This window comes from Miniopterus natalensis, chromosome 3 (assembly GCF_054644295.1).
Source record: "Miniopterus natalensis isolate mMinNat1 chromosome 3, mMinNat1.hap1, whole genome shotgun sequence".
Lineage (NCBI taxonomy): Eukaryota > Metazoa > Chordata > Mammalia > Chiroptera > Miniopteridae > Miniopterus > Miniopterus natalensis.
This window is the reverse complement of record NC_142083.1, coordinates 39,114,367-39,139,153: the sequence shown is the minus strand read 5'-3', so window position 1 is coordinate 39,139,153 and position 24,787 is coordinate 39,114,367. Positions and strand designations below refer to the sequence as shown.

The 24,787-nt window shown below is 47.7% G+C and overlaps 1 protein-coding gene across 2 annotated transcripts in view; it reads right to left on the bottom strand.

Annotated features, from left to right (window-relative positions):
* The window catches only part of PDE8B (phosphodiesterase 8B), a 169,907-nt gene extending 155,400 nt beyond the window's left edge, over positions 1 to 14,507 (bottom strand). For both annotated transcript variants that reach the window (XM_087815421.1, XM_087815422.1), the window contains exon 1: positions 14,172 to 14,507. In XM_087815421.1, coding sequence (XP_087671547.1) covers positions 14,172 to 14,507 — 336 coding nt within the window. The remainder of the gene's footprint in view (positions 1 to 14,171) is intronic.
* Between the last annotated feature and the right edge of the window lie 10,280 nt (positions 14,508 to 24,787).

Here is a 24,787-nt window from a genome sequence, read left to right as displayed (position 1 = left end):
CAGTCCTCTCTGACCCCAGGCCCCAAGTGTCCAGTGAGAAAAACAGAAACCACTCTCACATATTAAGTAGAGATGGATCCATGTACAGAACTGTCTACAAGGTACTGAAAGGTATGAAAGTGCAAAAAGAAGACGGCAGTGAGCTGGAGAAACTAAGCAGATAGAAGGGTAACATCCAGGGGCCCGAAACTGTGAACTGCCTGGGCCGGCACCACAAGCCCACACTCAGCAGCTGAGGGGCTGCACCATCACTGTTATCGCTGTTAAACCTGTACCACTGCCACTTAGCAGGAGCCACTGCTATTGTCTCTTCTCTTTTTCCCCCACACCTCCCATTTCCTACCAGTGTCTCCCGCTTGCAGAATCTAAGAGACCAGCTGGCAAAGGAATCGAAAAGATGCAGTTTGTAGACTTTTAGCCTCACATAATCCAAAAGAGAATATTGAAAAGCAGGAATGGAGCTGAGAACCAAGAGACAAAGAACCAACACAACTACTGCGCTATACTTCTTGTCAAGTTATAATGTCAGATCATAACTGCTTAATTTATAACTCTCAACGGAAGTTTCACTTTCTTCCGCCTCCTCCCATTAGAGTAGTTACTACGTGACCACTCAGCACTGGAACGTGCTTGTCCATACTGTGATGCCCTGTAAGTGCAAAGCACATTCCAGACCTCGGAGATGTAGCTGCACACACACACACTCATGAGGGCCTGGAAGGTTCACAGGGACTGCACATCTGTTTTACATGCACCAGTCCTTTTGATGGTGCATTATCCCCACCTTAGGAAGAGGAGGAGTCCACAGCTTCTCCTAGGTCACAAAGCTTGCGTAAGACAGGCCTGGAGCTCAAGCCCTGGCCAATGAGTCTCTTTCTATCATACCAGGTTGCCTTTTTGTAGCCCAAAAATGATAGAAGAGCTATAGCAAGGTTAGTGGTGAGGACATCACTCATTCGTAGAGTTGCCAGGGGTGGGAGCCGGCTCAATCGCATGGAACAACAACGGCCAGGACGGCTAGGAGACATCAGGACGTCCCACCTGCAGGCGGTCAGCAAGTCCTCATCTACAATATATATATTAGAACAAGGGTGTAATTCAATGTACATATGCACCATGCACACATAATTTAATCAACTTAGCTGGAACTATTTCTTTACGAAAAGTGCCTCAGCAACTTAAATAAGCCCCTGCGGCCAAAAATAGGAGATTTGAGCACCCAAAGAAAAACAACTGCAATGAGCTGACATGCACCAAATATATGTGTGACCCATAATGACACTAAGTAAGCAAACAGAGAAACAAGGGCACAAAAATCATTGTCACCTCAGGAAAATGCGAGGGTATCTCATTTTGAAAACTGGATATGAGAGGAAAGATTCACGCACTGAACCTGCCTTTCCTATATAAATTCTGTTCCAGGGAAACCAACTAGTTGGTGAAAGGAAGTTTTCCTTTTTAGAGACATTCCAGCTAATAAGTGAAGGAGAAATGATAGAACAAGAATATTACCATTTTACACCCCCTGCTGATGGATGTAAGCGACGATCGTTAGTACTGGTGAGCACCACGCAGAGACAACCAGTCATCATATGTTCCCTGACGTGAGAACACATCATCATCTAAAATGTACTCTTGCCCCACTCCCACCCCCTAAAATCTAGCATAATCTCAGCAAGCCTCTAAATCTAACTACAAGTCTCCAGCAAACACAGAAGGCGGGGAAACATGTTAGATGCACCCCAGGACACAAAAGTAAAACACAGGGTGGGGGAAAAGCTACAGGACAAACAACCCAGGGTCCTCAACACATAACTGCAGTGAAAGGAGACAGACATATAAAGAGAGACATAAAGGACACATCAACCAATCACAGTGAGTGAACCTTATTTGGATACCAACAAGCTACAAAACAATAAGGCAGTTAGAAAAATGTGACTGTTATTAAGTACTGTTGTTGCTACAGACTAAATGTTTGCCCCCACCCCAATTCACATATTGAATCCTAACTCCCACTGTGATGGTGTTAGGGGCTGGGCCTTTGGGAGGTGAGCAGGTCATGAGAGTAGAGCCCTCAGGAATGGGAAAAGTGAGGACACGGTGGAAAGACTGCTGGCTGTGAACGAGAAATCAGGTCCTAACCAGACACCCAATCTGCTGGCTCCTTGATCTTGGACTTCCCAGCCTCCAGGACTGTGAGAAGTACATTTCTGTTGTTTATAAGTCACCCAGTCTATGGTATTTTTGTTATAACAGCCCAAACTGACTAACATAGTAGTTATTAAATTTTTCGATGTATTATGGTTTTTCCATTTAAAAACAGAGAACTAACTATTAGAGTTAAAAGATACTCACTGAACTACTTATCAAGTCACCTGTGCTCCCGGCACCCCAGCTCTCTCTCCACCACCTGAGCCCATCATCCCCTCAGAGCACCAACAATCACTTAGGATAATTAGTCCCTGAGGGAGCGTCACCGGTTCTCCCTCCTCTGCTTCATCACCCTCCAATTAAGCCTGCCTCTCCCAAAGGACACAGGTAAAACAAAAGAAACACTAGTTCTAATTCAATTTTATGTTTCTCTCAAGGTAATATGGTTTCAACATTGTAAATATATTCTAGCCATATAATCAGCTGAATACATTTTGGGGCTAACCTGGAAACCCAAATGCCACGTACGACATTGTTTCTGTGCAAATCCTTTCCCAATACCAACCTGATGCCTTACAAAGTATACTTTTGTCAAGTAATCTGAATATAAAAGTGAGCACTGCCTTTTACATTTACTCAAAGCACTTTCTGATTTCTTAAATTCAGAGTTCACATCTTTGACACACAGAAAGGGTTCTAGCCTTTACCCCAGTTCCTTCTCCATTCTTGAAAGTCTCAACAAGCAAAGGGGAGGGGCGGATGGGCCTGCACACTCCTGCCTGCCACTGCCATTACAGGGTGAGAATGCTGGCCCACACTGCCTGGCCCTCTCCAGCTCGTCCGAAAGAGATGAAGCTCCTATGATCAGCATCCTAGAAAGGCCCTTTGCAAAGGCATCCTTTGGAACGCTCACAGTGGGTTCCACGTGTGACTGAGGAGATGCACAGAGAGACTGACCACAGGGACAGGAATGCCTGGGAGGGGGTCCCATGGCTTAGGGAACTGGCTTTGCAGACACAGCCTTACAGATTCAGAGGGAAGAAGGCGGAAAGCCTCATGCAAAATTGTGTGCCTAAGCCTCTGTCCCAGAACCACTTCCCATAGCAGGATGCGGGAGCGTGTGAGTGTGTGTGTGCACGTGTGTGCGTGTGCAAGCGTGTGTCTGCACATGCACATGATGGAGTCTGGGAGACATTAATCAGGGCTAGCCCAGCCATTGACAAAGCTGACCTTTTGCTCTTGTCTTTATTTGGCCATGGTTGGGTTGGCTATTACTCTTGCTTGAGGGAGCTCTGGAGGGGAGATAGAGCAGCCAGAGTTTCTATGAGACTGTGGAGAAAAGAGAAACTTTTAGTTCCAGCCAAGGCTCAGCTCAGAACACTACTGAAGTTTCTGAAGCATCGACCACTGGAATGGCTTTTGCTTTCCTCACAGTCCCCAGTTTCTAAGCAAAGACTGTCCATCAGTTTCTTAAGCTGAAAGTGAAGACAAGTCTCATGTGGCGCAAAGACCACCGGAGGGTGATGTTTGCACCCTGAAGGTCCTTGCCTGCTTGGACGGGTACTTTCCTCTCAATTTGGCCACTGCTCTTGCTCGAGGCTCTCTCTGCAGGAACCTGGAGTGGACAGAGCCCACCTGCCTGAATGAATCATTCCCTTCCAGGTCCAGAGCTTTGCTATTATTTGTGGTTCTGATGTCAGAAAACAGCACTTTTCTTTTTATACATGTCAGCCTGTGTGGCAGGTTGCTAAAAGTCTCTCATGTGTCTTCCTATAAAACTTTCCAAAACTCAGGGTCTTCTCTCAGTTCTGTGGCTCACACAGGCAACTGAGTCCCTGTAGCCAATCATCACGCCTTCCCCTTGAGGGAAAAAGGCCCTTGTACTCAGTGTGTCATTCTTCTAACCATACAGTACCTCTGACAGCACCTGAAATGCAGGAATACAAAACAACAGAGCCTAAGCAGAATGGCCTTAAGCCCAATTATAGACCAAGGCTTCAGGTCACAGGGTTACACCGAGGAAGAATGTTCCACATGGGGCCGCCCCAAGTTAACACTGACGCCCTAACCTCCGGAGAGAAGCTGCGCAGGCCCAGCCGTCATGGACTCAAACTCCATCCTGGGCGTCCTACCAGCAAGATTTTACCGTGTCTGCTTCAGAAATACCCTGAAGCTTCAGGATGATGCACATGTCTTCTTCGTAAATCTAGTCAGCCACCTACATTCGCCAAATCAATCCACTTGAAAGTTGGGTACATTTCCCAATAATAAAAAAATTACCTTTCAAAAATATCTAGAGAGAAACAAGGTGGCGGCGTAGGGAAAACCTGCACCCGCCGCCTCCCCCAACCACATCAACATTACAACTAAAACACAGAACCACTGTCACTCAGAGGCCCCTGAGATCTGGCTGCACAGAAGCCCCACAACCAGGGAGCTGAAGAAGCATCGAGACTGGGAGGAGGGGAGGAGACGCGGGCGGATTGGGGCTGAATCGAAGACCCGGACACAGGCCCACACCAAGTGCCGTGGGTTAAGCCCATCTTGGCGGTGGAAGTTTCCCGGAGGAGCGAGGGGTCCCAGCCCCACAGCAGGCCCCCAGCCCAGGGCTCCAGGGCCGGGAAGAGACGCCCCCACAGCTTCGGGCTGTGAAACCAGCGGGGACTGTCGCTGAGGGTCGCGGAGGCTTCGGGAGCCCCAGCAGCTCCTCTAAAGGGCCCGGCACGGACTCACTCGGACGCTCCCTCTGAGCCCAGCGCCGGGCAGCAGCCTGAAAGGGCCTGGGACACTCGGGGAGGAACTGACCTGCCTGAGATCCGGGTGAGAGCTGGAGGGCGGCTTCCTCCCGGGCAGAAGGGCTGGCGGAGGCCATGGCTCCTGTGGCGAGTCCTCCCCGCACACAGCCGGCAGGCAGGCGTCATGTTTGAATCGCCAGCACCTGACTCCCACCTTTGGCCCCGCCCCTCCCCACCTGCAGCTCATCCAGGCCATTTCCAGGGGCTTTTCTGTGCAAGTGGCCTCGTGAGCCTCATGCTTAGGACTTTCCTAAAATCTCTCAAACAAGCAGCAGCTGCCCCACACGGCTGGATAAGCAGCCCCAGGCCTGGCACTAGCGGCAGCCTGCATTGGCTCATAGCTTGGCCTCTCCTGGACACCTCCAAGCCCAGCACAAGTAGCAGCCAACTACGGTTTGCTGTGTAGCTCATGCTGGGTGGCCCTGGGCACGGCACTGGCATAGGCTGACTTTGCACCCCCCGGGAGGCCCCAGAGACAGTGCACCTGGTGGTCAGACTCGACCACGCTGGATTACAACCCTACCACATCCATGAGTGACACTCAAGGGGCACACTTGGGGAACACCAAAGCTCCAATGAAGTAAATCCTGATCCATGGGGGTGTCTCCAGCACAGCAGCTCTTTGGCTGTAGTTGCAGCTGGTCCTCACAGCCGATTGGCCTGGGGGTCAATTCCTCCCAGTGATGCCAACAGCAACCAAGGCTCAACTACAACAGGACAGTGCACACAGCCCACACAGGGGAGCACCCAGAAGGCCCAGCTCAGGTGACTGGGGAGGCTGAGCCACTGGACCCTACAGGACACCTACTACACAAAGCCACTCTACAAATTCCAGGAGACATAGCAGCTCTACCTAATACACAGAAACAAACACCTGGAAGCAGCCAAAACGTGGAGGCAAAGAAACATGTCACAAAGGAAAGAACAAAAAAATCTCTAGAAAAGGAACTAAATGAAATAGATCCAAGCAAGCTAACAGATACAGAGTTTAGGATTTTGTTTATAAGGATGTTTAAGCAGACTATTAGGGAAATAACTGAGAAAATCGATAACATAATAAAGTACCAATTTGAAATGAAGGCTACAGGAACTGAAATGAAGAATAATTGACATGGAATCAACAGTAGAGGACGCTGAGAATCAAATCCACAATTTGGAACATGAGGAAACAAAAAACACCCAACCAGGAGAGCAAAAAGAAAAAAGAATCCAGAAATGTGAAGATAGTTAAAGGAGCCTCTGGGAGAACTTCAAGCGCCCAACATTCGTATTATTGGGGTGCCAGAAGGGGAAGAAAGAGACCAAGAAATTGAAAACCCATTTGAAAAAATAATGATAGAAAACTTCCCCTACTTGGGGAAAGAAATAGACTTACAAGTCCAGTAAGCACAGAGGGTCCCAAACAAGAGGAACCCAAAGAGGCCCACAGCAGGACACATCATAGCTAAAATGCCAAAGTTTAAAGACAAAGAGAGAATCTTAAAAGCAGCAAGAGAAAAGCAGTTAGTTACCTACAAGGGAGCACCCATACGACTGTCAGCTGATTGCTCAACAGAAACCTTGCAAGCCAGAAGGGAGTGGCAAGAAATATTCAAAGTGATGAAAAACATGGAACTACAACCAAGATTGCTCTACCCAGCAAAGCTATCATTTAGAACTGAAGGTCAGATAAAGAACTTCTCAGACAAGGAAAAGCTAAAGGAGTTCATCACCACCAGACCAGCACTACAGGAAATGTTGAAGGGTCTTCTTTAAGAAGAAGCTAATGAACAAAAGAATCTGATGAACTAAATAGATCCAGAGACATTGACGCATGCAACAGACCATCATATTTCAGAGGAAAGAGGGAAGGCGGTGGAGGGTGGGAAGAGATTAACCAAAGAAGTTATATGCATATATGCATAACCCATGGACACAGTTAATAACAGGGTGAAGTCCTGGGGAGGGGGTGGGAGTGAAGTGGAGGGGGTCAATTTGGGGGAAAAATGGGACACCTGTAATACTCTCAACAATAAAGATAAATTAAAAAAATATATATCTAAATGCAAATAACCAAAATCTCATTTTAATTACCAAAACAGAAATAATAGCAACCATGGGATTATTAGCATCTAATCTTTGTATGATACTTACAATGTGCCAAGTACTGTGTTCAGTGAAAATAATGACATGTTTTGACAAAGCTACTCCAACTTTGTATGCATTTTACATTCTCCACTCATTTCAAAACAATGCTCCAGTTCAAGCTAACAGAGGGGTGACAATGGATATGTAAGAGGAAAAACCTCACCCACAAGGCCCCCCCGACTGCTCCCCTGCCATCTGTTTAGCCCCTCTGCCATATGTAACTGTGCAGGTCCAGGGCCAGCCCTGGGCCCTCAGGCCTGTGTGAACAGAAGTAAAGCTTGTTGGGTAAGAACCTTCAAGTTGGATTCAGACAACCATGTATTCATCCAGCCCTCACCTTGAGCAATTTATTCCACCTCTTGCAGCCTTGTTTCCTCATTTGTAAAATGGGAATAATAATTTGTAGTTCATAGTGGTTTTTGTACATTAGGTGAAACAATGTACAAAAAGTGCTCTGCGAATAGCAAAGACTTAAACAACAGGTAATATTCTTATATCTATTCCACACGCCTTGTTGCAAAATGTGAAAACCATACATGAAAATATGAATTGCCTTGGAAACAAGAGATAACCACAAAGTATTCTTTCTTCCATTGATGGAGTATCCAAAAGTAAACATGTCTCCTGATTTTTATTATAGCAATCACATGCTTCTACACTATCTTCCTGTGCACCGTCCCCAAGGAGGCAGAAAGGAGGCGAAAGAAGTTGACGGTAAAGTAAAACATCAAAATCCAGAGTGAGAGCTGGCTTTTATCTGGCAACGAAAGAAGAAAAAATGGCGAAGAAGCTGGCAACAACAAAATCTACGTGAACCTACACGGCAACTTGTTACAAAGCAGTGTTTTGCATTGAAATATACAAACTACTAAGACTTCCACTGTAGGATAAAGGTTAACACCTGTTTTGTTTTGTTTTGTTTTAAATATATCTTTATTGATTTCAGAGAGAGGAAAGGAGAGGGAGAGAGAGAGACAGAAACATCAATGATGAGAGAGTCATCGATCAAGCCCGCAACCCGGGCATGTGCCCTGACTGGGAATCGAACCCCGATCGCCTGGATCCTAGGTCGACGCTCAACTGCTGAGCCACGCCCGGCCGGGCAACACCTGTTTTTTAAAAATAAACTCTTGAACACATTTGAATATTAAAATGTTTTAAATATATTCTTTATAGAAAATATCAGCCTATAAACATATAGTAACTTTTATTAACTTTTTGAGATTGTAGAGAGGTGTAGAGAGCAGGAAAGTACAAATTGAGCAAAAATGTAATAAGCTGAATAAGTTGGTAACCCATTTAGGGAACTTCCCATTTACGAGAAGGGCTTTCCTTCCTCACCCTGCCCCTAGCTCTGGGCTTTGAGGTCATGGGGACAGAGGGCCGTGGGAAGGGGCAGCGGAAATGATAGGAACGTGTCTGTCATGGACTGAATTTTTGTGTCCCACAAAATTCCTATGTTGAAGCCCTAACCCTGATGGTATCTGCAGGTGAGACCTTTGGGAGGTAATTAGGTTTAGGTGAGATTGGGAGGGTGGGGCCCCATGATGGGATTAGTGTCCTTGTAAGAGGAGAAAGAGAGACCAGAACTTGCTTGCTCTCTGCTATGTGGAGACACACAAGATGGCCATCTCAGGCCAGGAAGAGTGCACTCACAGGCACAGAACCTGCCGGCTACCTTGATCCTTGCACTTCCCAGCCTTGAAAAGTGAGAAATAGAGGTCTGTTGTTTAAGTCACCCTGTTCGTAGTGGTCTGTTAAGGCAGCTGGAGCTGACTAAGAAAAGTCTGAGCAGTCAGGGTGGAGAGTGAACTGAAGAGGAGGATTTGTTTTCAGCAATAACTTAGAGGTCTCCAAACAAGATAACAGCACATATTTTTATATCATTAGTCAAAACAAGAAACATAAACAATAATTTGGCCATTAAAAAGTCATTATTTTAAACAACCATCAAAACTGCTCATCTCAATTTGAGCTTACCAGGGTATCTCTAATGATGGCAAACATCTTAAACAGTTGTTACAGAGGGGCTTCCAGGGTATGGTCAGGACACTCTCCGCCCGGCTCTTGAAAGCCTCCATCAATGGGCTCCCCGGCCCTCTGGCTTCCAGCTGTGTTTGGCCAGAGGAGGTTCCAGCGTGGCTGGAGAGGACGAGAGGGAGGACAGTAGAATGGGAAGTATTTACTCCCTTGGCTCCCCTGCCAGGCCACAGGCCTCCAATCACCGGGCTGCTCCATAAGACCACAGCGTCTGGGGTCTTCCCTATCCTGTCGGTTTGGTTTCTCGGGCTCCCATAACCATTCCCTCCTGTTGCCTTTTCTAGGTTCCTCTTTCTAGTCTTAGGGTGCTTCAGCATCATTGGATGACTTTCTTTCATCCTGCTAACACTTCTGAAGTAGTCATTAGATTCATTTTCAACTCAACTCTTGTGGATATGCAATCTGTCTCCTGTTCAGACACTGTCTGATCGGGTGTGAGGAAGGCCTGGTTGGTTAGTTTTGCCTCACCTAGGTGCAGGCTTTACTTGTAGCTCTCTGATTGGTCACTGGTGTCTCCTGCAGTCCCCGAGCTCTTCACACTCAGAGGAGAGCCCCAAATAGAATGAAGTGAATAGCTTCTGTTCCCCAATCAGAAGTCTCAACCTGGTTCAACAGCTGTCACCTTTGCCGAGTCCCTCAATTCCAGATTTTACTTGCCCACCTGGCCCCAAAGTAGTCACCTGCTCCTCCCCAACTCTGCTGGCTTTCCAGACTCTGGACTCTGTCTTCCCACCTGGTTCTGCAGGGCTCACCCCTCTTTCTATTCTGATTCCTGGCCTTAACCCTTCACCAGCCTGGTGCCACAAGATCTGCCCTGCCCTCACCAGCATGGCCTGTCCCGCCTGGTAGTCAGCAGAGTGGGATTTGAGAAGAGAAGTATCATCCCTGAAAAGTGAGCAGCTTGCACTATGTTACTGTCTATTTTGAGGACTTATTTAACAAAGTCAAAAGGGAGAATTATCTGGTAGTCCTTAAAAAGTAATGTAACTACTAAAGAAAATTAAGAAAATTTGCTCACCGTGATTACTGTGTTGGGAAATGGGAGGGACTAAATTGTGATAAAATGAGCTATGGCAGAAAGTAAAGTTGAGTTTTACTAAATCAACGTGCAAGATTGGCTTGGGCTTACTAACCCTTATGCTCTGTTAAAAATAATGGTGCACAGGTCTAGCCAGAATGCCAAGAGCTGAGGCCTGAACACGAGTCTATACCACGGCACATTAGCCTCGTTTATAGCTCCTCCTTCGTCTGGCAACTTCCCACGTCGCAGGCACGGCTCCAGCAGGGCAGAGGCACAGGAGGCACCCCGATGGCAAAGCACAACACCGGCACCTGCCAACCCCGGTGGGTGCTGAGGGGAAGTCGAACCTCAAGAACCCAGAGTGGGCCACACAGTCCGGCACTCGCCCCCTTACAGACTACCCAGCCAGCCTTGGAGGCTCAGAGTTGGACTTCATGAATGGAGATGGAGGTGGCCCATATAAAAGTAAACTAAGGTGAAGGCAGAGCTATAACTATTACCCCAAATGCATGCAATGTGGTGCTATACGCTCTGCTAGAGGTGGCTCCACCTAATTCATCTGTCAACAGTCAATTTAGTGCATTTAAAAGCAGTGGTTCTCAAAGTGTGGTCCCCCAGACCAACAACACAAGCATCTTTGGAAGCTTGTTAAAATCCAAATCCTCAGGCCCCACCGAAGATCTACTAATCAGAAACTGGGGTTTGGGGCAGAATCTGCATTGTAACAAGACTTCCAAGTGATTCTCATGCACACTAAAGATTTAGTTTCAAAACAGTTCTACCCCTCCTCCAAATAAAAATCTCATAAATCATTTACCACAAGGTCAGAAAAATATCTATTGATTTTCCCTTTACATACAGTTAATTCTGGGAGGCCACGGGATGGATAATACAGAAGTAATTAGTCATTGGCTTACATACACCCTTTTGCGAGAGATTCACCATCCTCATCAGGCTCTGCTCCACGGATATTCCCTGAACCCCTAGAGCCTGGCATAAATGCTGGCTAAATGCATAAATCCACATGACGAATGGAGGAGAAGGGGGAACTGGCGACGCTGCCTATCAGCACAAAATCATTTTGAAACTGACAATCTTCTGTGCCCGATCCACAAAACAGTTAATAGACACGGCTGCCAGCTGACTGACTGTATGTGTTAATAAAGACTTTTCTACAACTGGCTGCCTGGTCTCGGACGCCTCCCTGGCTGCAACAGCCGGTATAAGAAAAGACTTGTAAGAAACCCTGGATCTTCCCAGAGAGAGGTTCAACCATCTCCTCTGAGGATTTCTGAACAAGAATCACAAAACTGGAAAAACATGAGGAGTGAGTATTCTGCAGGATTCTCCTGTTGGAGTACTATTTTTAAAAAGGCAAACAAGAGGGGGACAAATTGCTAGGAAGTTGCATTTTTACAGCAATTGGGAGACAAATCTAACTTCTTACCAGAAATGGAAACCCACACAATACCATTGTACTGCATATGAATTATTAATGTGGGGTTTTTTTGTAAATTAGGTATTCAGGAAGGTTCCTGTTGACATCATATTTGACATCATAATGCTTCATCATTCTAAAAGCTTAACGAGATGAATTATTGCCAGAAAAGAGAGAAAGAGAGATCAAGTACACATTTTTGTACTCTGGGGAATGCCGGAGACCAAGTAAATAATGAGGATATGGCTTATAATTGATGTACATAGAGGAAATTTAAAAAAAAACCACTATTATAACCCACCGCTGTAAAGAGGACCAAATAGCAAAGACTTTACTTTTCCATTCACAATTTTAGGAAAGGGGGGCAGTGGAGGTCATGACCAGCAACTGTTTTAGACTCTTAAGTATAAGACTTCTTATTCTAAAGAGAAATAAAAGCAAAATTTTAATAAAATTACCTTAACCACAAAAGAGTATGGAACATGTGAAGATTGAAAAATAAATAACACTGAATCCCAACACTAAATCCCAACACTAAAAGGATACTATTAAATATATTACAGCAATTCTGCAATAATCATTCTGTAGGATTTGTATAAATAATAATTTTGGTCTCGTATTTAACTTCAAATCTATAGTTTCTGTGATCTACACATGCAAATTAGTGCTGAATCACTAAACCAACAGTTTCATTCCCAACATTCCTAGTAATAGCTTGGAATGAATTAAGCTCTTATTTAGAAATCTTGTTGATAAAGCAAAGTGAGTTAAATTCCAATCCAGGTCAAGCCTTTTAGCACTTCAGCCAAGTAGCAATGATGTTTATACAAGTTTATACTAGCTGCTAATAATTGGGACTCACTTTCCCTCCAGTTTTTACTCCAGTTGGTCTCTAAGTAGCCTCTTGAGGGAAATATTAAAACATAGGGAATGAATTCATTCATTATTCTTCCTTTCATTGAACAAACATGGGGTAGCTAGAGTTGCCAAGTACTAAATTGGGAACCCTGCTACTCTGGAAGGCAAAATACACAATTTCTCTGCAGCAACCAAAAAAAGTTTCAAAGTTCATAATTTGTCACCATTCTGAACTACGGCCTCATGTCTTCCAATTTCCTTTTTAACAAGAAGATGTCTTTATAGGTAACATCCCAGTTTAATTATTTCACCAAAAATAAAATTTTATTCCCCTGAAATTTCTCCTAATGCCAACTTTATACGAACCAGTGTGTTAACCATCACCACCAACAAACCCCCACAAAACTTTACAAAAGAAAAACACAGTGTTCTGCACATGCCTCTATGACAAATGCTCAATGGGTAGGCTGTATGTCATGCATCCAGGTCTCTAGTCTTTGGAAATTCTATCATCACATGGTTAACATTCAAAAACTAGAAGAGAAAGCTTATATCTGGCCTATAGTAGCTGCTCAACAAATGGTGTTTTTTATTATAATGATTATACTATCATATCACATATATAATTATTACCAGAGAAGCCCTACAACCATAAATAAGCATCAGTTAAGCTTCATGTTACAAAATCAGATGCTGCTAAAATAAGTTCACAAAAAGAAGCTTTTGGTCTTCCAGACTGAAGCCAGCACAAGCCCACCCTCTCTTCACCCCCCCACTGGGAGCTGACTGTCCAGTGGAGACTAGAAGGCTCCTCACAGTAGACCAAGTGTTGAAACTGTTCAAGCATTAAATGTACCATTGTGTGTAATCAACGGAACGGCTCCTGGTAATCCACCGGCCACGGAAAAGCTGTGATTCTACCCAACATTAAGAGTCACGGAGATGCATTTTCCCTCCGCACAATAGGACTGCCACAGTCATCCTGTCCGCTACATGGATAGAAGGCCCAGCGGCCAGATTTACACAATGAAAACCCTCTTGGATTTAACTTAGTATTTTGGGAACATACGGAAGGGCACTATTAAAATAATCATTTTTCTTCTGCCACTCACTAATATCTAGTGACTGCGTTAATCATTAAACAATGTTCGGCCCCTCCTCACAGGTCCACCCTCCTGAAAGGCGAGATGTCCGCGCGGAGCGTTCATCTTCAGACAGCGGCACTGCCCTGGAGACCAAGTCCCCGCGCCCGGCCCCGCGGACCCCCCAAGTCAAGCAGGTTCTCTCGGTGAGGTCCAGGACGCGGCCAGCCCAATCGAGGGACAAACAACAGGTTCCACTCCGCTTCTCTCCCTGCGGCTCCCGCATAACACAGACCCCCTCTTTCAGTCACAGATCCCCAGGGCCTGCGCCTACGGCCCGTGCAGCTGGGCCGGTTTCCTCCGAGTCCGAGGCACCGGGTGTCCTCGCACCGGTCCGCCCCACGCAGGCACAGGCCCCAGGCCCGACGCGGGGACACGCGCCCCTGTCCGGCACTAGCGGGGTCCGGCTCCGCCCTGGAGGAGCCCGCCAGCCCCGCTCCGCGCGGCGCCCCCGAGCCGGCTGCCCGGACCCCCGCAGGGCTCTTTTCTGCCCAGGTTTCCGGGGCCCTCGGCACCCGCACGGATGGAAAGTAAACTCCTCCTCAGTGACAGCCCGGCCCCGCCAGGCCGCCGCGCCCCGCAGCGCCGAGCCCGCTCACCTTGCCGCTGGAGTAGCTGGTCTGCGTCTCGGCCTCCGCGCTGCCGCAGCAGTGGCGCCGCCGGCCCCCGCAGGTGGTCGCCGCCCGGGCCGCGGAGCCCGCGCTGCCGCCGCTGCCCCGCTCGGCGCGGACCCTGCGGACCCGGGCGGCGGGGGGCCCGGGCGGCCGGCCCCGGGGCGCGGCGTCGGCGGCGTCGGTCTGGACCAGGAGGCCGGGCGGGGGCTCCGCGGGGCCCTGCGACGCGCCGGCGGGGTGGTGGGGCGAGTTGGACTCGTCCGAGTCCCGACAGTAGATCACGCCGCTCTGCGAAACGTGGATGCTGGGGGCGCAGCCCATCCCTTGGCCGGGCTCCCCCGCGCGCCCGTCCGCGCCCCGGGTGCCGTGACCCAGCGCGCCCGCGGCCACCTGCAGTGAGGGGGCGGGCGCTTCGGCGGCGGCGCGGGGACTGCGCACCCCCCGGCCTGTCTGGAAGCCGCTCCGTCGGGCTCGCCACGGCGCCTCCCGCTGAGCCTCCGGGGGCCGCCCGCGTCACCCCAACTTTCCCTTCTGGGCCATCTTCCTCCCCGAGCCGCGGAGCGCGCACACACAGCGCCCCGCGCGCACCGGCGGCCGCCACCCTCCCCGCCGCGGCGCCCCAAACGCGCTCCCCGCGCCTCCGCCTGCCCCTCCTCCCGCGGCTCGGCTCCTCGGCCCGCGCCGCCGCCCAGCTCCGCCGCCCCGCTCCCGCGCCCGTGCCCGCAGGGCCAGGGCGCCCGCCCGCGCGCCTTTCCCCACTTTCAGCCCGCGCGCGCTCCTCCCTCCTCAGGGGCCCCCGCTCCGCGGCCGCTCGGCCCCTGCGCCCCAGCCCCGCCCGCCGCCCCGGCTCCCGGCTCCCGGCTCCCGGGGTGGGGCGGGCCTGCCGCTCGCCGGGCCGCGGGGCTCCAGCGCGCGCCGGCACCGCGCCCTCCCCTCCTCCCCGCCGTCCCGAGGCCCGTCCCCTCCGCCCGTCCCGGGCGCCCCGGCCCCGCCCTCTCCCCTCGGGGCACACGCCCGGGGCCCTGAAGGGCGGCGCGGAGCGGGGAGCCCGCCGAGCCTCTCACCAGCACCTTTTACACGCCCCTGCGCACGTCAGGACCATCCCGAAATCCCGGGGACCCTGCGGCCCGGTCGCCCCCGCCCCCAGGACGCCGGGAAGTTCAGGGAGGACCCCACGCTTCCCCGCCCCGGGGCCTCCGCTCCGAAGGCCGAGTTGGACGGCGACCCCTGAAGTCGGTCTCACGGCCCCTCGGCCCTGGAGGTTCGCGCGGGGACGGGGACCCTGCAGAGGAAGGGACACTTGAACACGCGGCTGCCCTGGCCCTCGGCGAGGTGCTCGGGGGCTCCGCCTCGCTCCTGGGCGCCCCTGAAGCCGCGCCCGGCCTCTGCCCCACCCAGCCCCGCGGCCGGCCGCTCCCCTGGCCGGGCGGGACAGTCCCAGCTGCCCTTTGCGCCCCGGGAAGCACGCGCCGGAGGCCGCTCCGGGAAGAGCGTCGGAGGGGCCGCTGCCGCCCCGCCGCGCTCGGCGACCGCCCGGCCCGCGCGGGGAGATGGCCCGGGAAGGACGCCAGCGCGCCGGCCCAGGGGGCGCGGGCGAGCGGGCCCCGCCAGGGGACAGGGGACCGGGGACGTCCAGCGGAACGGAGTCCTGCGGTTCTCACCGTCCTAGGGGGGCCAGGTGTCGCCCCAAACCCCAGCTCAGACACCCAGAGGAGAGAGCACTCGTCTAACCAAATTCTACCCGCGTTTGTCTTCTCAGTTTAACATTCCGACTTTTATCTTGGGATCAACATCTGGAAGGAAAGGAAGTCGGGGGAAGTCGGGAGGGGATGGGGGCAGAGAGGGAGGAGCGATTGGGGGGCAGAAACAGCTGGAAGCCTAAGGCTGCCTGCGGGGAGGCACCTGAAGCCGGGCCGGGCGTCAGCCGCCCGAGGTGGGGCTAGGGGACCGGCCGTTGCTGCCCCACACGGGTCAGTGGTCACCTGCAGGCCGTCTCAGCGGCCTGGGGCAAGGTGGCTCTTCAGCGGAGGCAGCCCCGACGGCACGGCCGAGCGAGGGCTCTCTGCGGGCAGCGCTCCGCCAGCTGCAGAGAAGCCCCCTCTCCGGGCGTCCCGGCCTCCACCCGCTCCCTTCCAGGCCGCCCCGTCCATGCTTCCCGGGCCCTATCCATGCCCCTAAGAACCCCACATTCAGTGGTCAGGCCGAGACACAGGGGCAGTCATTCATTTGAAACAGGCCTGAACCTGATGGCTGCCGTCTGCTCTACTTCCAAGGGACCATTCAGAATCTGGGCAAACATCATCAAGTTAAATTACAAAATCACTAGTCTCCACACCAATCCCTGATGTCATGTGAAGTCAGAAACGAATCCTCCCTAAAGCGTATCTAGGATTCTCCTATAGATACCCATTTCAGCCACTATCCTTCATGGAGCCTACCAATGGCAGCCTTTTTTAAATTAACAGCCATGTTAATTTTCAGGCCACATGCCTACTTTTTCAGGGGTTTCTCTAGGAATACAGTTATTATAATGAAACTACCCAGAGAAGAGAACAGGGCCAGTCACTCACTGAGGCTTTTGGAGGCAAGAAGACTTTGATAAAACAGAAATTACAACCTGTCTTCTGGTGGAAAACATTAGGGGCTCAATCCCCAAGAAACAAGTCACCCAGAAACAAATTTAGGTTGAACTTTCTACATTTAAAAAAAAAAAAAAAAAAAAAAAGACAAAGCCTTGAGAGTAGATAACCTCAAGATCAATAGTGGATAGCACTGAGCTGCTTAAGTATGTGAATTGGACATTTCATGTTGGGACCAGTGCCTTTCGCTGAATGCAACTCCTCTGCAGGGCTCGAAGATAGAATGAGGGAAATGCACCAGGTATATGTTTTTCCTCCCTCTCCCTGAGGAGCCAATAGTTTCAATACTTTCCTCAGACACAGCTTCTGCTGCCAATTCTGGCTGAGTGAAAGGGAAAAAATAATGCAGCCCTATAATCTGCACCAAGTGTTTGCAGTGGGAACGTGCACCTGCCCGTTGCTGGCACAGATCTAGCCACTGGGACACGTACGAGTGTGCAAATGGAGGAGAGATGGTCACTGGGACACGTATGAGTGTGCAAATGGAGGAGAGATGGTCACTGGGACACGTACGAGTGTGCAAATGGAGGAGAGATGGTCACTGGGACACGTACGAGTGTGCAAATGGAGGAGAGATGGTCACTGGGACACGTATGAGTGTGCAAATGGAGGAGAGATGGTCACTGGGACGCGTACGAGTGTGCAAATGGAGGAGAGATGGTTTTGCTGAAATCAGTCTCCAGCTTAGCTCTGAGGCCTAAGCGCTTGCTCGTGTCATTGATTTCTGGACCAAACCCCACATCACAATTTCAGTGCATCCCAGGATAACAGCAGTCTCCAAGCTCAGACACTGCAGATAAAATTTAGGCTCGAGTTACCCAAAAAGGCCAGGAAAACAAACATTATTAAAAAATTGAATTAAGTGAAAAAATTTAGTTACAGTCAGTGTCCAAGAAACAAATCAAAAGAAGGCGAACTAAATCAGAAATTTCTTCAAAAACTAAACCTCAAATATGTCCAGGGTCAGCTGAATAGCTTGTGGATTTTATACTAATATCAAATAAGAGCTTATTTCAGAATCGTGACCCAGAGGCACTGCAAGATTCTGAACAGTTAAGGTCCCTCCCATTCTAAGATGGCATGACTCTCCCAGAATTCCTTTAAAAAGGCAGAGAATGTGATTAATAAGTTCTGAATGATTCATAACCATAAAGGTTAAAACAACAGTGGCTTTCTGGTTAATCTTCAGATAACCAAACATTTAACCAACCAATCAACCTTCCAGAGCTTCTGGATTCAAACTACATTCCTAATAGTGGAAGTTACTGGAAATGTAACCACCTGATAAGTGATGTGATACAGTTTATTAGGTAGCCAGGTAGGGTGGACGGCTGTGGAAGGCTCATTGAACTCAGAGGGAGAACCTAGTGCTGCCTCTTCTAGCTGTATGAGCCCAGACAAGTCACTGACCCTCTGTACTTCCATTTCCCTGGTAATCTCCAAAGTCTTTAAATCACCAACAGTTGGGGAATTTTTTTCTTTTATTAAATTACTGTAAATTTAGAATCGTGGAATTTTTGAACTGAAAGAGTAGTCCTGAACCTAACGGCACATCAAAATCACCCTGAAGCCCTGGCTGCTTTGGCTCAGTGGTGAGAGCATCAGCCCGTGGACCCAAGGGTCTCAGGTTCGATTCCTGGTCAAGGGCACGTACCTCGGTGGCAGGCTGGATCCCCAGCTCCGGTTGGGGGGTGTGGGAAGGCAGCCAATCGACGCGTCTCTCTCACACCAATGTTTCTCTCTCTCCCCATCCTCTCCCTTCTACTCTCTCTTAATATATATATCTCTATCTCCTCGGGTGAGGGTTAAAAAAAAAATCACCCTGAAGAATTTGTGTGGAATACGACAGTTCCCTGGTCCCATCCCAGAGACTTGAATGCAAAGGTCAAGGACAGACCCCGCATCTACCTTTTCAAAGAAGGTGAGTCCAGAGCAGCCCGTCTACAGCTTCCTTTGGGGACCAGCCTAAGAGTCGAAGTCCCTACAAGAGCTTACAAAACCCTACCTGATGCGGCCCCTGCCCAACCTTCCTGAGCCTGCTTCTCTCTCCCTCATCTCTCTTGCTCCAGCCACTCACTGACCTCCTTGCTGGCTCTGAATGGCTAGCTTCCTCACTTCCCTTAAGTCTCTACTCAATAGCTCCTGTTTAAAATGTCAGCCCACATCCCCCTGTTGTCCCCCAGCCACTCCTGATTCCCTTCAGTCTGGCCTAGTTTTCCTTTTTCCATAGCACTTACACCCTTCAAACTTATTGCATAATTAGTTCACTTATTTTTATGTTTATTATCTATCTTCTCCCGTTAGAATATAGGCTCTATAAGGGCAGGGATTTTTTGTGTTTTTTAAATTGACTGATGGATCCCAAATTCCTAGAACAGTGCCTGGCACATAGTATTTGTGAATAAATGAAATAAATTTTTCCCCATTTCTTCCTCTTTTTGGCCTTTCTCTTCCTTAACTGTAGTAACTCAAAATTGAAAGGGTTTGGGGTTTTTTCCTTTTATTGTGTAGAGTTTTATGTTTTTAGTTTTTAAAGTTAGTGAATGCCTTTGACCCAATAATCTTCCCTTACATCAGAAGAATTCAACAAAATAAAATAATTTATGCAAAGATGTTTATAGCAATGCTATTTACAATAATGAAACTAGGGATAACCAAACATCAGACACTTAGGGAATGGCTAAACAAGCCACACTAACACTTCAGAATACCATTATTTAAATGTGTACACGTGAAATAATGTTAGTACATGTAGACTGCTTATAGCTCTGGCAGATACGTACCTGTTGAAGTCTGTAAGTGAGCGTAGAGTGACAGAGATAAGGCAGTGAGCCCAGCAGTGAATGCAAGGCTGATGTAAATGAATAAGCATGTTTCCTAATCGCGCCTCAAAAAACTTTTCACTAAACATATTTTCTTTTATGGATGGACTTCCACTGATTTTGTTTCCTTCAGACAGAAGATGAAAGATGAAAAAAATTAAAGATGGGAAAAATCAGAGATAGATAGAGACAGAGAAACTAGATGCATACACATTTACAAAGGAAATACTTACAGAACCAGACACACAGCGACATAAGGCACAGGGGCAAAATAAAGGGAGAAACAAAGACACGGAGCCACTGCCATGGTGAAACATTCCTACGAAGGGTGGTTACAGATACAGCTCTTTGACGAGAGTCAATATGAGTTATATTTTTTACTCTAGTTGTGCCACTTCTTGGACCCTTTGCCACAGACCAAATGACATTTAGGAGAGTATTTGGCCCAGAGGGCACTTTTCCCATGCCAGCTGCAGAATATGCAAACAGAGAAGGTGGAAGCAGAGATGCAGCCAACATCCAACGTCCTGCAGTCAACATCATCACACGCGGGATCCACTGAGCACTGGGCCCTGAGCCCCTGTACAAAAGTCATCTGTTCTTCCCATTAACAAAAACACCACGGGGGGGAGTAATCTACCCCCCGAGGAACTCCAGAATATTCTCGCTGCTTGTCTCAGAATCCTCCTGAACCCAAACAGTCAGGCTGTGGAGATAGAACATTCCCAAAGATCTTTTATATCCATTCCACAGGAGTATCAGGCATAAAAGAATATACAAATAAAACACAAGGCACAGTCCTGCTCTAAAGGTGCTTATAAAGCACTCAGAGAGAAGAGACTCACAAGAAATGAGGGGGTAAATGCCTGAGGGTCGAGGCATAAGAGCAAAAGTGAGTGGACTGTCAACTCTTTAGAGTAATAATGACAACTTGGGAAGGCTTGCTGGGGGGAGGGGGGGGGGACACGTCAGCTGGACCTGACCAGGAGGACTTTTCAAGCCAGGGAAACAGCATGAGCAAAGGCACAGGGACCTAGAAGACAGTGAGCCGGTAAAATAACTAGACAGTGCCTCCCGAGGCACGGATGGTAGGATTAAAAGAGGAAGAAAGAAGACAGAAGATGGAAGACCCTGAAACTTCTACAGGTAGTGGAAGTCACTGCAGGTTCTACTGCCCTCAAGAAAACTTCCCATGTGAAAAATCTAGATTTAGAAAACAAACCGAGCCCTGGCCGTTGTGGCTCAGTTGGATGGGCGTCGTCCTGTGCACCGAAGAGCTGCCGGTTCGACTCCTGGTCAGGGCACATGCCTGGTTGAGGGCGCAATCCCCGGTGCCAGGACGTGCAGGAGGCACCGATCGATGTTCCCCTCACATAGATGGTTGTCTCTCTCCCACTCCCTTCCTCTCTCTCTAAAAATCAATAAAAAATCTTAGAGAGAGAGGGAGGGAGGGAGGAGGGAGGAAGGACAAACAAATCCATTGTCTGGCAAAATAAATTTGTGTTTGTCAAATGATTGAACATTTGCTTTAAAAAAAGAACAGTGGCCTAAGTGGCTGCATAAATACTCTTGTCTATGAGTAAGTACCTTTAGGTTTTGGGTAGTCTAAGTCAGGGTGCAAATGATTAATTCATACCACTTTTGACTTAAGATATACAATATATAAAGCAAAGCACATCCATTTCTGAATTAGTATGACATTTCCTAAATGCCTCATGGATAATAATAAAAAGGTTCAGGTTTCTGAGCAGGCCCTCCTCTGCCTGCATGAACACTTTACTAGGCATACCATCTGCTCCAAAAGATTTCATTGCACTACATGATGCCAAAGTGATCCACTCATTCATTTGTTCAGCAAATATTTCTGAGCGGTAACCACATACCTAATGCTAACTAGGCACTGAGGAACAGAGCACAAACAGTCTCTTCAATCTATGGAGTTCAGAATATTATTGGGGGCAGGGGAGAACAAACAAACAATAAAATTCTGTGGCAGTGAGGAGGGTTATACAGGATTCTAAAATGTTGATGTGATATAAAGAGACTTGGGTAGGGTTATAGACATTTTCTCAGGAGATGAAAGTTAAAATTCTCAGAAAACCTTATCAAAGGAATATCATTCTCTCTCTTCCATCTGCCCACCCACCCACCCAATTAGAGCATTGTTTGAGTTCCCGCCACTGTGCCAGGCACTGTGAGGACACAGAAAAGTAAAATCTTCAGTACTGGCTCTCAGACAGTTCCACTGGGGACACAGACATACACACATGGAGGTGTGTTAACACTTACTTTGAAAATATAATCCAAGCCCAGAGAGAAAGATCGCTGTGGGTGGAGATGGAAGCGATGTGGGAGATGTTACTGAGGAGAGGGAGTGTGGCACTTGGGAAAAAGGGGAGGATTGAATAAGTAGAAAAGAGGCTATTCCAGAGAGACTAATGGGAGTGAAGGCTCGAGTTGGGAACATACACTGGATGCTTGAAGGCAATGAAGTAGATTATTCAAAAGGCGTGGGGGTTGGGGAAGAAAACAGCGTTATTTGGGCTGACAAGGCAGGCTGTGACCAGGGAACCAACCAAACGCAGGGCGATGGAGTGTGGTGAAATTCTAGTCATTGGGAATGACTGACGATTTTGAATAAGACTGTATGTTACAAGTGCTCTTTTACTGAGATAAATCCGGTTGCATATTCAAGGGAGTGAGGAATGAGGATCAGTAAAAAGCTATAATAATCCAGAATAGGATAATAAGGACTGTTACGGGCTGAATTGTGTCCTCCCCATAAATTCATATGTTGAAGCCCTAACCCCGAAGGTGACTGTTTTTGGAAACAGGACCTTTAAGGAGGTAATTAAGGTTAAATGAGGTCATAAGGGTAAGGCCCTGATCCAAGAGGACTGGTGTCCTTACAAGAAGAGGAGGAGACACCAGAGCTCTCTGTCTCCCTCTCTCTAGGAGCACCCAAGAGACAAGGCCACAGGACCAACACTGCGAGAGGGGCCCCATGTCAGCTTCCAGATCCCAGTGTGGCTAAGGAAACTGTCTATTTGCCAAGACTTCTTTGGGTTTCTCTACAGTCAGGTCTACACAGGAGTATGAGTTTCTTGCATCAAATCCAGATTGCTAAATTCAGTCTTTTGGTACTTCTGTTTCAAGGACAGCTTTTAAGCCTTGGGCTTTTACTTCTTAACTAGCTAAAGGAGCCTCCAGGCTGCAGCTAAGCCCAAGGGCAATGCATTTGCACCTTCTGTGGTTCTGATGTCTTAACCCTCTGCCTTTGGCTACTGAAGCTGTGAAAGGAGGTGTTCTAGAAAGCTGCTAGAAGGCTTCTAGAAGGTGTTCTAGAAGGTTTCTCCTTCTCAGAGTTTGACATTTGCTCAGCAGCGTGGCACTTCCCATGCTACATCATGAAACATCTCCAAGGTAACAGTAGCTGGGGGCATGACTGATCGCTTCTTCATACCTCATATGATGTGGTTTGTAATAAATTAAGTTAGATATAGGAGTCTTTCCAGGGAGCTCCACACCAGCAGCTGTCAAACTTTAGCATACATCAGAATTGCCTAAAACACAGATTTCAGGACCTGAGAGTTTGCATTTCTAACTAGTTCCCAAAAGATGCTGATGCTACTTACTGATCTTAAGTTGCACTTTGAAAACCACTGTTATATATAAAGTAAGATATTGCAAAACAAAAACAATGACCCAAAAACAAAACCTTTAAAGTTCAAAAAAAGTCAATCAATGTGCAAAAAAATGAAGTTGGACTCTTTTTTCACACGCCATATATAAAAACCAAAAAATGGGTCAAAGACTTAAATTTAAAAGCTAAAGTTATAAAATTCTTAAAAGAAAATCTTCATGACCTTAGATTTGGCAGTGGTTTCTTAAATGTGACACCAAAAGCACAAACAACAAAAGAAAAATAGATAAATTGGTCTTCATCAAAATTAAAAACTTTTATACATCAAGTGACACTAACAAGAAGAAAAGACAACCCACAGGATGGAAGAAAATACTTTAAAATCATATATCTGATACGGACTATCTAGATTATATAATAAACTCTTACAATTCAATTACAAAAAGACAAACAACCAAATGTAAAATGAGGCAAAGAACTTGAATAGATTTTTCTCCAAAGAAGATAAACAACTGATCAACAAGCATATTGGGGAAATGCGATGGTCACTTCACACCCACTAGGATAACTATAACTTGTAAAGAATAACAAGTGTTAGCAATGATTTGGGGAAACTGGAACCCTTATACACTGTTGCTGGTGGGAATGGAAAATGGTGAAACTGCTGTGAAAAACAGTTTGACGTCCCTCAGAAAGTTAACCAGAGAGTTACCACACGACCCAGCAATTCTACTCCTAGGTATATACCCAAAAGAATTGATAAAGGACGTTCAAAAACTTTTACATGAATGTTCAAAGCAGCAGTATTCACAAGAGCCAAAAGGTGGAGACAACCTAAACGGTCATTAGCAGGTGAATGACTAAACAAAATGTGAAATGTGGTATATCCACATGATTGAATATCATTCAGCCATGAGAAAAGCATTGATACACAGTACAATGTAGATGAACCTTGAAAACATGCTAAGTGAAACAAGCCAAACACAAATGGCACACAATGGTTCTATTATAATAATATCCAGAAGAGGCAGATCGAGACAGAAAGCAGATTAGTGTTGCCAGGGGCCCAGGGAAGGGGTGAAGGGGGCAGGACTGCCTAATGGGCATGCGACTTCCTTTTCAAGTGATAAAAATGTTGGAACTAGATAGTGGTGGTTGCACAACATTGTAAACATACTTAATACTACCACATTGTATACTTTAAAATGGTTATAATGGTGAATTTAATATTATGTGCATTTACCACAATAAAAAAATCGATCAGTAGAGTTCACCATTTTAACAGAATAAGGGGGAAAATGCCATCAGCTCTACAGATGTAGGAAAAACATTTGACAAATTTGCTACCTGTTCATTACAAGAACTCTCCATCAGTTGTAGAAAAGGAACGTCTTCAATGAGATAAAAAGCATCATGAAAAACCTACAGCAAGTATCAGACTTAAAAGTGAAGGACTGAATGCTTTTCCCCAAGATCAGGAACAAGGCACAGATGTGC